This window comes from Homalodisca vitripennis, chromosome X (assembly GCF_021130785.1).
Source record: "Homalodisca vitripennis isolate AUS2020 chromosome X, UT_GWSS_2.1, whole genome shotgun sequence".
NCBI classification, from domain to species: Eukaryota; Metazoa; Arthropoda; class Insecta; order Hemiptera; family Cicadellidae; genus Homalodisca; species Homalodisca vitripennis.
The window spans coordinates 85,025,146-85,039,550 of record NC_060215.1 but is presented as its reverse complement, the minus strand read 5'-3'; the positions used below and the strand labels follow the sequence as shown (position 1 = coordinate 85,039,550).

Below are 14,405 nucleotides of genomic sequence, written 5' to 3'. Positions count from 1 at the left end.
AAACATTAGATAGCCACCAGCTGTAACATTCTGTAACTCATCCAAGGCATGGTTAATTTCTTTCAAAAAATTAACTGAAGCAGGAGCTGGGGAGAGGGTGGGGAACGGGGAGTCAGAGTCCTGGGGCCCGGGTTCTAGAAGGGGTTTAGCGGCAGGGCTCTGGTTAGATGTGTTGTCTGACTTAATGTTTCTATTGATTCACTTCATGCAAAAATTGTGTTTTTAATATTTATGGAATTTTGTGAAAGAAACATTTAATAAGCATATTAAAAGATTACTACTGATTTTTATATTATTGTGCTACTTCTTTTTAAATCAAAGAGTATTAAATCAAAATCTTTATACATTTTCTTTCTAAAGAGTACTATAAAATATTTTTAGCTGCCACTCAAATCTGAGCTTAATTAATAGTTACTGAATCTAAGAACCATAGCAAATAACATAATAAGTGTATACATTTAAATGTATACAGTTATTTCATAAATAAATCATATTTGGACCTATATTATTTAGGTTAAAATTGTCTTTGGTCTGAACACCTGCAAACAGAAAATAAAGAATGCATTGGAGGCAGCAATTAAATACACTGGACATTTCCTTTTTTCAGACAAACCAAATCCTGGAATGATCAGGGACAAAATAATAAATGTGATAGTATCTTTAAATGATGTTAAATTAATACCTGTTGTAATTTAATGTTTATAAATTTATCTAACTTATTTGATTGTATTAAGTTATGTAGTATAAATATAAGTTTCACTATAAATAACTGAAAATAATTAAGAGTTCTTTTGCTCACTCCAAATAATAAGTAATGTACTGTGTTGTTTTATCTTTAGTTTTTATTTTAATTGTAATTTTCGTAGTGTTTAAAAAACGTCTTTCTGAGGTTAATGTTTTTGGACTTGTTCCAAGAAATCTACAAAATAAAACTTGTCCTTTTCCAGAAAATTGTGCCATGGAGAAGGTGTGCCATCATAGATTTTGTTTTAATTCTGTGTATTCGCACTCCATGGATTATGTTCTTGTTGCATAATTTATTCGCATCTTCAGTCACAATATGGTCAGGTTGTGATTCACATCTATGTCATAGGCCTCATGAAAAGTCAAAAGGTGCTGCCATGTCTGTATCAAGACCACATCTGCACACAACATGTAATACAAACATATGTGACACAGTTGTGGAAAGTTCAAAGAAAGCTGTGATTGTGAAACTGCGGTTTTCATTTCTTATTCACGTTTATTACTACCTTTGTAATCTCATTGTGTCCATTTCTAACATAATGCCATGAACGGCTCATTCTTCCTTCACTCTTTATGATCTCACTATTAGTTTGAAAAGTTTGTCGGTGGGTTTACAGTCTTATATAAATAAAAAAATTTAATTACAGACCATACTTTGAAATTTTTGCAGGGTTTTGAATAATGGCACACAATTTTAACACTTACATTATACCAGGAAGAAGCAAGAAGAACCATAAGATACTGTGGCTGGATATGTAATGAATTACAGAATGTTCATACACCAAGATGGCTTTCATAGCCTCCATCCTTTACCTGCCATACCAAAATAAGTTATTTTCTGAGCAACCCTCATATAAATTTTATTAAAATTTTGAATTAGAGAGCAACTTAACTTGATACAAACCAAGAAAATAATATTATGTTTGTAAAATTTGGTTTATTAGTCTAAAACTGTGTTATCGTAACATAAGTGGTGTAATTTTTATGTCTCTGCATTTTTTTCAGCCTCAATTTTCACCCATATAACCTTGATAAAAACACACCAATCCTGCACTTTAAACAGCAATTAAAGTTCCACAAAACAAATTTCCAATAACACTACACTACAAAATATTACATTTGTATTTTGGGTTTAATGCAATTGAATTTGTCACATTCAAATGCCTTTTAGATTCTTTGATATTATTGTCAGTTATTATACAAAAAAGTTATAAAGCGATTAATTATAAGAGCATTACATAATTTTTATTAATGCAAAATGAGATATCCTGCAAAATTGCAATCTAATGTGAGAGAGAAAATGATTCTTATGTTTCGAAAACTGATGACATTTTCATCGCCCTATAGTTAGACCAGCAGTTTGCTTTTGTAGAAGACAGCTTACTGCAGCTTCCCCTCTAAACAACCTCCTTGCCTTTCCCAGGAGCTTCTTGTTATTTGCTGTCAGGTGGTTGTTGAGATACATTCTGCCTGCTGGGTTGGAGAAAAGCAGCAGCAACCTCCTCAGCATCCAAGCTCCACATTTGTAGCCGCCAGCCAAGTCCTGTTTAGCCAAGCAGGAGAGACTATGAGTGGGATTCTCAATATATTGATGTTTGCACACTGCACGTGTTATTATTCCATGTTATGCAGCTGCATGCGCAAGTTTCGTCTTACAATCACTTGTTCTCACATTCCAACCTGTCATCATAACTGCTCATCAACTGATCATCATACTTTCCATACTTGCTGGACATTATTAATTAATTATTTGAAGAAATAAGGTTTGGATTTATAAGAAGAAAAGTTCAACATATATAATTTGAAACATCACTGGTGTTGTCATAGAGCAGGTCATAGCAGGCTATCAGATAAACAGATGCACTTAAGATAAGAGTGCCTTCTCATCCAAGTCTAGATAACAACTGAATATAATGAGGGCTGTGATAAGTTTTCAATTTTTATTACTTGAGATAGCCAATGAATCAAAAACATTAGATAGCCACCAGCTGTAACATTCTGTAACTCATCCAAGGCATGGTTAATTTCTTTCAAAAAAATTAACTGAAGCAGGAGCTGGGGAGAGGGTGGGGAACGGGGAGTCAGAGTCCTGGGGCCCGGGTTCTAGAAGGGGGTTTAGCGCAGGGCTCTGGTTAGATGTGTTGTCTGACTTAATGTTTCTATTGATTCACTTCATGCAAAAATTGTGTTTTTAATATTTATGGAATTTTGTGAAAGAAACATTTAATAAGCATATTAAAAGATTACTACTGATTTTTATATTATTGTGCTACTTCTTTTTAAATCAAAGAGTATTAAATCAAAATCTTTATACATTTTCTTTCTAAAGAGTACTATAAAATATTTTTAGCTGCCACTCAAATCTGAGCTTAATTAATAGTTACTGAATCTAAGAACCATAGCAAATAACATAATAAGTGTATACATTTAAATGTATACAGTTATTTCATAAATAAATCATATTTGGACCTATATTATTTAGGTTAAATTGTCTTTGGTCTGAACACCTGCAAACAGAAAATAAAGAATGCATTGGAGGCAGCAATTAAATACACTGGACATTTCCTTTTTTCAGACAAACCAAATCCTGGAATGATCAGGGACAAAATAATAAATGTGATAGTATCTTTAAATGATGTTAAATTAATACCTGTTGTAATTTAATGTTTATAAATTTATCTAACTTATTTGATGTATTAAGTTATGTAGTATAAATATAAGTTTCACTATAAATAACTGAAAATAATTAAGAGTTCTTTTGCTCACTCCAAATAATAAGTAATGTACTGTGTTGTTTTATCTTTAGTTTTTATTTTAACACGTTCACAGCGACGGCTAATTTCCAGACTTTTTATATGCCATAGAACTTTCAATAATAATGGCAAAAAACCATAATCATTTTTTAAAATGTTAAACGTGTAGTTCTGAAAGATCATGTGTACCTGGTGGGGTACACGTCGTTGTGAATATGTTAATGTGTATGTGTCTTGTTTTCCCCTCTCTAACAGGTATTTGGCAGATTCACCAACATAGCAAGTGTTATAGACTATACCTTTCTTGTAAATGATTATTGATACATGATACCTATATGATCCTTTCTCTATCACCTTTTCCTGTATCTGATTCTTTCCAGTCAGTGATAGTAGTCACAGATATTTTCAGGTGCACAACATTTTTTATGTGGCACAAAAAGAAAAAGTTAAGTGGGGTTAAGTCCAGACCTCGTGGTGACTAAGAGATTGGACCAGTTCTATCTATTCACCCTCCTGGAAAGCTAGTGTCAAGAGCCGGGCATGCACCTGGTTACTGTAATGAGTTGGAGCGCTATCTTGTTAGAAAAACAAGTTCCTTTTCTTCCTCAATATCTTTTAAAAGCTATTAATTGTAATGTAACATTTATAAATTTATCTACTTATTGTAACATATATAATTTATCTGATGTATTAAGCCGCTTGATATAAAAATGTATCAATTAGTAACTCTTAAAAAAATCAGGGGTTGTTTTTTAATCAAATAATATGGAGACCATCACCAGCCTAATGGGAAAGTATCAATAGGGTTAAAATATGAAATTATTACTATTTTCTCAGATCATATTTTCTTAGCTTGACGCACTCAAAACCAACCATCAGACATGTATTTAAATATTAAATCAGCATCGGATAACCGTATACAGACCCTTACAGTGATACCTTCCTATTTTGACCTTCACCAAAACTAGTGTGGCTGACAATTGATTTGTCTATTAGAAAAAATTCAATACATTTAAAGAAAAACCCTTTTGTGTGATTATAAAGTGCAAAGAGGCTTCTGGCTCCCGACTATTTGTGTCCAGATTGATCATAAAATTGATCTTTATTTCCCGAGTACTTAGATATAAATACTTTAAATTTCGCAGAGAACCATGTCGTACATTGAAAGGTATTGGAAAAATTCCAAAATCTCAAATTTCCAAAGTACACTATCTTTATTAAAACTGCATAAAGTGTATACCATGTAGAGTAGGAATGCTAAAATGCTGATATGTACTAGCCCTGAACATTGTCTTTCATTTGTACTTTGGTTTTAAAGTAGGATCACTACTCAATTTCACCAATTTCATAATTTGTGTTCTACACAGAGTTAATCGAAATTATATATTGGAGTTGAGTTAGACATTACTTGAAATACTGCCTTTTATTAAGTACCTTTTTATATAAGTTGTGAGTACAATTTTGGTAATTGATTGTTTATAAATATAGGTAAGTATGGTTTGTTATATTGGAAAGAACTACATACAGGATTTTAAATTAAAACCTTTTGAAGAATAAATGATTTTTGTGTGTTTAAGATTTGTAGTTTTTATGTCAAGATGTCAGTCAACCTTTCACCCTGTGTTTTGAAGCTAAGAAATATTTATTGTTTATTTTGACTGAATATAGAATTCTGGATACTAATTGTTGAGATGAAGATAAGCATACTGAGCTGAGTCTGATCCACAAAATATGTGAGGATGTCACTCAGCATGTTGCTCAAAATAAAATTAGCTTATCAGTTCATCAATTATAGTCAATAGTCAATCATCTTTATTTACATATCATCAAGATCTGTATTAGCGTCAACAAAATAAATAAGTTAATAACATACATCACTAAATAGCTTCAGTTTCTTGCTTTACAATGTGTTGACCAGGTCCAGGTATTCTTTAATGGAGTAGACAGGTCTCTCAATAAGCCATTTTTTTAGTTGAGTCTTCAGTTCTGTCCCTTCTAGGTCTTTCAGTGTTGGTGGCAGCATGTTGAACAGTTTACGTCCCATGTAGGAGGGTTTCTTAGTGTATTGAGTCGTATGATGAGTAGGTAGATGATAGTCAGTAACTCTTCGGGTTCTGTACGAGTGAAAATGCCTGCCTCTTGGAAAGTTTGCTTCTTCTGTGTAAATGATTACTGCGTGGATGTAAAGAGCGACAACAGTTAAAATTCCAAGTGACTTGTAAGCCTCTCTGCAACTGTCTTTTGGGTTAAGGTCTGCAAGCGCCCTAATCGACTTTTTCTGTAGAACAAGAACTCTAGTGAGATTTGCCTCAGATGTCCCACCCCAAGCTGTTAGGCCATACCTAATGTGCAATTCAACCAACACATAGTAGGCTGTCTTTGCTATGTCTATGCCACCTATCCATTTCATCCGACGTACTGAAAATATTCCAGTACTGAGTTTTTTTGTTAAGATGTCAGTGTGATTCGTCCAAGATAGGTTAGAGTCAATAGTAATTCCCAATAATTTTGTGTGATTTTTAACTGAAATGTCAGGAATCTCTGGACAGTTGTCTCGTCTTCTACTGAAATTTATTTGTGTTGTTTTTAGTGGGTTTATAGCTAAGTCATTATTCAGGCAGTATTTAAGTGCTTTATTTTTTGATTTTAAAATGTTTGAGTACAGTTCTTGAGCTGAGTCATTGCTACAAATCAGGGTTGTGTCATCTGCATAGAGTACAGGTTCCACATTCTCAGTTGTAAACAGCTGTGGGAATTCATTTGTAAACAGTACAAAGTACTGAGGTACTCCTCGTACTATTTTTAGTGGTTCAGATTTACCTGTATAAATTTGAACTCTCCCATTTAATTGATTTTTTGACGTCAACCATCTGCCTACGCCCTTCAAGGTAGCTTTCTACCCAATCTCCAGCCTTTCCTTTAATTCCCAGTTGTGACAGTTTCTGAAGGATAAGTTTATGCCCTAGGCAATCGAAAGCCTTACTATAGTCCAACAGAATTGCTGAGACGTGTTTGTGATTCTCAAGTTGGTCAGTCACAAATTCGACTAGGCTATTTATTGCTGTGATGGTAATAGTCCTTTTAGGAATCCATGTTGGTTTCTGGTAATGAGATTGTGTTGTTCCAGATGCTTAAGCATTATTGAAAGGGCTAGTTTCAGTGCAGAAGGAAATTGGCCAAGGCTAAAGGATTTGTTAATTATGCTTACAAGTGGGCCTGCTAATTTTTTTGCACAGTGTTTGACAGCCTTTGATGGGATTTCATCTACTTCACAGGATAATTTTGACTTTAGGGACTGTATGGTTTTTAGAACTTCCTCTTGGTTTGTTGGCGTGAATTCCATATGAGGATGGTTAAAATTTTGTATTCTGTGCTCAGAGGGAAAGGTTAGGTTTTGGAGCTGTTTACGGTTTTCGTCTAGCGTTGTTTCTGCGATTTTAGAAAAGAATTTATTTAGGTGGTTGCAATTTTTAAAGGGTCTTCTTCGATTTTATTGTGTATTTCTATGTGCATTAGGCAATTATCCATCTGTTTATTTTGCTTTTCTGAGTTTATAATTTCCCATACTGCCTTTGACTTATTATCCGACTTGGTGATGTGTTTGGCTCTGTTTTCATGCTTAAGAGTTCTTAATTTTAGATCATATGCCTTTTTTTGGCAACCATTATCTCTGTGTCTTTACTACTGCCTGTAATTTCATAAACATTAAGAGATGTTAAGTAGCCATTTTTGAGTTGCATTGCATCATTGTCATAGAAAGCCTTTAATTTTGATTTTGGTCTTGACCTTGTTGGCTTGTTTGGACATGAATAATCTAGTGCTCTTCTTAGAATTAAGTTGAAAGATCTTCAGCATCTTTGGCATTATGCACACTGCCCCAGTTTACTGTGTCTAGTTCTGTTTTAAAGCAGTCAAGATTAGTTTTGTTAAAATTTCTTCTTGTCAGGGTTACTTGTGTCTTGTTGTTGTTTAATGCAAAGTCTATGGTACATAATTGACCAGTGTGATTGGATAGCCCAGAATTGATGATGGACCAGTCTATTTTATTATCTGGTATGTTCGTGCAGATACAGTCAATGGATGTCTGGGATTTGTTAGTTATTCTGGTTGCAGGGAGTGGTAGTCTTTTGATTCCATAAGTAGATAGTTCTTTGTCAAATAAAATAGTATCTGTATTTGGAGATAACCTGTCAAAATTTACATCACCTACTAAAATAATTGGTCGGGTTTCAGATCGTGCTGTAGTCAGTATGTTATATATTATTTCTATTGCTTGTTTAGCTTGTCCTCCAGGTCAAACCTCTAATATTTTGGTGGAGTATAGTTATTTTTGAAATATTACTTTCGAGTTTTTTAGAGCCGAGTTTAAGAAAATTCTGCTCTATCCCCTGATTTTTTGACGTGATTTCCTGGGCTGTAACCCATCTAAAAAGCATGGTCTTGATTACAGGAGTTAGATACAACAGATTCATTTGGAAAGGATTTTCTAACAGGGTTACTTTGGTTATTTATGGAGGCTTTTAGGAGAGTTTCATTACAGTTTTTTATGTTTTTTATAAAGAAATCTTCAAAAGTTTCACCTTCTTTTAGTTTAGTTCTTTTAGTAATTAATACCTAAGTTATTGAAATTTGTCATGTATTATATAGAGGTAACTGTAATAGCAATTACAAATTGTCTTAATATTGAGGACGCTTTTTGGGGTAAATATCTAATGACTTATAACAACTGAAAGTAGGCAAGTTAACCATTAACTGCTCCCAAATCTTTAACTATTTAAGTAGTAATGTAAACTAAAACAGTCTTTTTTGTTGTTGTACAAGATTAGAAAGTATTTCTAGTTCCGAAATGGTCTGATACTCATGCTTCCGGTCATGAGTGTGGTCTGTGGTGCTGCCCCATGCTGATGGTGACAATCATAAAACATCCCTCAACTTAGTGCCTACGAAATAACAGAATAATATTCTAGAGGGGCTAATCAGAAATTCCTGGGAGAGCTATTAAATATTATAAACTAATTTGCATGGATATATTTCTTTAGTAAAAGATTTGTAGTCCCAGCCTAGCTGGCAAGTTTGAAGTGTGTTATCTTCACAGATAAGATAAGACATTAGACACAGATAATTTCCATTGATAACACTGTAGTACTCATTAACAATGTATAATCATGTATGAAATCGGTTTAGCTTAAATAGCCATATAGATCAAAGTTAGAGATAGATTGTTGTTATACAGAGTGTGGCAGACAACCAGTTCGTGATGTATAGCGGCTGACTCAAGAAACCTACCTTCTTCGTTTTATAACTAAAACCCTCATATTTCGACTCCAAAGAATTTGAAAATAATTTTTAACACCCAAAATATCACTTTTGGGGGTATGGGTCATTTTTTTAAAATTTTCAAATGTAAAGGTAGCTCGAGCCATACCTTATTTTAAAGGTCTCATATTTAAAGTTTGGCTTTATATTGGATGGTTGAGAGATGGTGCTAAAAGTAGTAATTTTGATAACGTTTTGTTGCATTTAATACGCCATTGTGTTCTCATATCATCTGTCTAATACTTCCTGTTCCGTAAGAGGTACCATGAACTAAAAGTGCAATATACTAGTAAATTATTTTCCCGAATTCTTTGGGCTCAAATAATGGGGTTGTTCGGTAAAACAAAGAATGTAGGTTTCTCGGTTCAGCTGTTATACATGACGGATGGGTGGTCTGCCTCACCATGTATGGATATTATGGCAGCTAACAGAATTTCACCACTAAACGATATCGATTCATTCGTTCAGAAGCACACATGGTATAAACAACTGTATTTTTAATCCATTTACTCATTTAAATAAAATAACTAATAAGTAACTGAGAAAATATCTGAGCCATTACTTATTTATTGAATACAATCAGGTATACATACGTTCCTGTATTAAGTACAAATATGATAAAACAACAAAATTGTGAAAATCTTAATATATGATATGCTGTTATTTAAACATTTCCTAACCTGTTTATGTAATATTTTAGGTAGAAGCAGCAAGCAAAATGTTTGAGGATTGTGCCCGTACTTGCATTGATAAGCATGTGCAACTTCTTCCTCAATTTGCTAAAAATGTTCAAGAAGTTCTCAGTCAAAAAATGGGTAAAAATAAAGTCAAGCCAGGATAATGTTTCCTTCGTACTAGTCGTTACAGTCTTTGTCACAATGGGTGGTTTATATTTGACTGTGATAGCATAATATTGTTTGTAATTAAAGAATAAGTTTGTTGCGCCATCCGGTTTTTATAACAGAGAAATAAATTTGTTATATCATAAATAGATCATAAGCTCAATCACTGTTTTTAAAATGGAAAATGAGTATGTTACACACTACTTAACTCATATAATTAATAAAGCGTTATTAATAACAACTAAATAAATCTACCTCACTGTGTAACGAGACTCAAGCTTGTATTAATAATTGAGTTTGTTATAGTTATGTCTGTATATGTTAGTTAATTATCTTGAGATTAAGTGGAATAGAGGACTCATAATAGTCATAGTAGTCCTAGCTTCGCCTCAAAGTCATATTTAATTTCTTTATACAAAAAGTGAAGAGATACAATTATACAATATTTGTTATTTATAATGGTAAAATATGCGTTACACCCTTGTGCCAGAGACTTATGTTGTTGTTTGTAATTGAGAAATAAATTTGTTACACTTATAAATTTCGTCTCATATTTCGATCCTCTGTTCCATAATTTAGAAAGCATTTAAGGAATATTAGTGTGACCATAATAAACTTCCATTAATAACTAGACTGTTATTTAATTCTATAAGTTTTACATATACTTATGCGTGGTGCATTAGGCTGTCGTCAAAGTGTCAAACTTCCATTAATAACTAGACTGTTATTTAATTCTATAAGTTTTACATATACTTATGCGTGGTGCATTAGGCTGTCGTCAAAGTGTCAAACTTCCATTAATAACTAGACTGTTATTTAATTCTATAAGTTTTACATATACTTATGCGTGGTGCATTAGGCTGTCGTCAAAGTGTCAAACTTCCATTAATAACTAGACTGTTATTTAATTCTATAAGTTTTACATATACTTATGCGTGGTGCATTAGGCTGTCGTCAAAGTGTCAACACCAACCACATTAGGACTTTTACATACTTTCATATTAAAGTACCTTTTGAAGGATTAAAGATCTGATTTTGGTCAAATTCATGTTGAAAGGAAAAGTCAAACCTCTCATAATATCGGGGTTGGTAGCCTTTATTTTAGTTTCTGGTAATAGATCTAGTGCTAAATGGTAGCTAAAATCACTGCTGTGGACATCTTTACATTTATTGCACAATTTTTATTCTTTTATTTTTATGGAAGTGATATTTCGGGATTGATTTCAGTGAGTGATTGCATGAATAATAGTTTATCATTACATAAATAACATAGAATTGAATATTCAACCCTAAAATTGGTATTCATATTTTAAATTTTTATTTTTTACATAAAAAAGGATAACTTTTTAATGAATAGTAAATTTACATAAAATACGAGTATGGAAAAAAGTTGTTGTCATTTAAAAGGTCTAACACATATATACAAGCATAGATTTGTTCAAGTATATTTGATTTCTTTGTTTAAAGTTTGTTATTGACGATGGATGATTTGGAAGGATAGTAGGATTTTGGACATTTGCAATCATTATATGTTACAAAAATAGAACACTACTTCCAGGATTGAAATCTATCCTATCCCCAGGTGTCAAAAAATTTAGGAAAAAGTTAAGCATGCACAAAAATTAAAATAATTGAGTAAATATGTGGGGATGAACTCACCAGTCAAGGATAATGACTGAGAAAGTTGTACATAATAAAATATTCACTTCTTTTAGCCCCTTTTCAACCATCGCCATCCTGTCCTCCGATTTTTGTTTCAGATGACCTACAGGACTGCCATGGGAAGTGACCATATTGAGTTAGAGTAGAATAGAATAGAATAGAATAGAATAATGCTTTATTTTCCTGAACATCAAGTACAGTGGGGGGGGAGAATGGTGTCAAGTATGTTGAGGTTTAGACAATTCAATATTGGATGAATATACAATGTTATCATGTTCTTAAGTTAAGTCCACTGTCTTTGGTCTTGTCAAGAAAACTCTTCCGATTGAGTAGAACTGGATTATCTGTCAACAGGAGCTCAATCTGTGTTTCAGCGCTTCGCCTGTCAGTAGCTTGAAGTCAGCAGGGAGATGGTTGTAGAGTTTTAGCCCGATGAATGATGGTTTTCTTTCATAAAGAGCTGTCCTATGTCTCGCAACGGGGATTCTTTGATGAATGTCTAGTGTCATGAAAATGTAATCTTGTTTCTTTTGGGGAGTCCTAATTTTATCAACATGGAGTATGACTGCCTGTATGTAAATTGAGATTACTGTTTTAATTTTGAGGTTTTTAAATTCTTCTCGGCAACTGTCTCGTTGCTTTTAGGTTTGCTATGGGATCTTATAGCTGACTTCTGGATGGTGAGTATACGATTTTAAGTTGGTAGTTGATGTGCCACCCCATACTACTATTACCATACCTCAAGTATGTCTCAAATAAAGCAAAGTATGCCATCTTTGCTGCTTCTATGTTGCTGATTGCATTTAATTCTTCTTATTACATAGAGAGCAGAGTTGAGTTTCTTGCACAGGATGTCAACATGTGGGCCCCATGTCAAATTTGAGTCTAGAGTGAGGACCAAAAGGTCAGTTTGGTCTGCAAGGTCAATATCAGGAAGGGCCGGGATTTGTTCCACCTCTTCTGCTGAAATTGATCTGTTTTGTTTTAGAAGGGTTTTGCTACCAAGTTATTTGTAAGGCAGTAGTCGTATGTCATGTTTAGGGCAATGTATGCACTGATGCTGATGTCCTCTGGTGTGTCTCCTTTCAGTAAAAGGGTTGTGTCATCTGCATACATCACCACCGAACTGTAGTCCTTGATGTAATCAGGGAAGTCATTTGTCAAAAGTATAAAAAGTACAGGCCCAAGCACCGATCCTTGTGGTACTCCTCTTTCAATCGAACGTAACTTTGATTTTACTGTTCGAGTAACACCATTTTCCATGTAACTGAGCTCTACCAGTTGACTCCGTCCTCTGAAATAGCTTTCAAAACCAGTGTTTAGCAGTTTCCTGGACCCCTAGTGCCTCTAACTTATCAAGAATGATATCATGGCTAAGGGCAGTCGAACGCTTTTGAGTAGTCAAGGAGAACAGCAGTGGTGTATTTTCCTTTGTCAATGTGATCCAATAATAAATTCTACTAGGTCTGTTAAGGCTGTGGCTGTAGATCTACCCTTTAAAAAACCATGTTGGCAGTTAGTGAGGAAGGGTCAAGTTGTGTTTAAATGGTCTATGAGTCTCTTCAGGACGATTTTCTCAAAGATTTTGGAAAAGGTGGGAATTATTGAAATGGGGCGATAGTTACTGAGGTTGGTTGAGATTCCTTTCTTCAGTTTTGGGTACACTTTTGATACTTTGAGAGCCGAGGGGAAAATGCCGCTTTTGAAGGATTTGTTGATAACATCAACAAGAGGAGCAATGATTGTTTCAGCACAGTGTTTTACTAGCTTAGCAGAGATTTCATCTAGACCACTGGAGGTTTTATTCTTCAGGGAGGAGATGATTTTCTTCAACTTCCCTCACAGTTGTGTCTGTTAGAATAAGCTTTGTCTGTGTTAGCCTAGGCCTAGGTGTTGTGACTCTAGTAGATAGTTGATTTAGGTTGCTAGCTGCTCTTAATGTGTCCTCTGACGATGTTTGCGAAATAGGTGTTGAGTTCTTCTACAATGTCTTCAGGTTTTTTCTATGGTTTTCCCTTCAGTAATTAATTTGATGAGTGGATTGTTCTTCTCCCCTCTTTTTGTAGCCCTCTCAGAGTTTCACTATCTCCCAAGCTGCTTTGGATTTATTGCTGGACTGCTGTATATGGTTTGCTGCACTCTTCTTGCCTTAATTTCCTCAGTCTTAGGTCATATTGCTTCTTTTTACTAGCCATCTGGGCCGATCTGTTTCTCTCTAGCCCTGTCAATTCATACATACGAAGCAACTGAAGATAGTCCTGCTTTAGTTGGGTAATTTCTATGTCATTGTAGTTAACATAGGTTTTGCTTTTTCTCTGCCTAAGTTTCTTTAGTGGACATGCAGCATTTATTTCCATAGTCATAGTATTTAGAAGATTGTTATAGCTTCATCGGGCTGATATCGTTGAGTAGACTTCGGTCCACATTTGTTGTGCAAGGCCAAGTTTAAGGTGGTTAAGTGTATTAACATTTATTTGTCTTCTGATTTGGGATGTCTGTCTTGGTTGCTCGGTGGTAATATCTAGCACACAAAGTTGTCCTTTGTGGATCTGATAGACCTGTATCAAGTATGTGCACTTTGAGGCTCTCTATGGGGAAGTTTGTACAAACACAATCAATCGGAGGAAGCTGAGTGTGATAAGTAATTCTAGTTGGCGGAAGGTTTAGTCTGTTAAAGTTATAAGCTGCTAGAGTCTCTTCAAATCTGTTTTTGGATTTGTGTACCTTTAAACAATCAATGTTTATGTCACCTACCAGAACAACGCTACTTTTATGTGGTTCAGTTTGCTCTAAAACTTGTGTGACAAAATTCTGAGTTGCATCTTCTAAATTTGCTTGTGGGGGTCTGTACACTCCAATTATAGTAATGTTGGTTTTACTGATGTTTAAGGGCTGCTACTGCTATTTATCACATGTAAGTTCCTCACTAAGATCTCCCCACACTCATAGATTCTGCCTCAATCACTGTGTCATCTTTTGTGAAAATAACTACTCCTCCATTATTTATGTTGTGTTCTGCAGAAATTTGTGACTAGCTTGTATCCAGGAATTATTGTATTCAACAATTCATTCTGCTTTAGACCATGTT

At 34.2% G+C, this 14,405-nt stretch overlaps 1 protein-coding gene across 1 annotated transcript in view; it reads left to right on the top strand.

Annotated features, from left to right (window-relative positions):
• The window catches only part of LOC124369291 (protein FAM136A-like), a 29,160-nt gene extending 18,964 nt beyond the window's left edge, over positions 1–10,196 (top strand). Inside the window, exon 4 of the mRNA XM_046827223.1 lies at positions 9,514–10,196. Within this exon, the coding sequence (XP_046683179.1) occupies positions 9,514–9,654 (141 nt within the window). The 3' untranslated portion in view covers positions 9,655–10,196. The remainder of the gene's footprint in view (positions 1–9,513) is intronic.
• Positions 10,197–14,405: the final 4,209 nt, after the last annotated feature.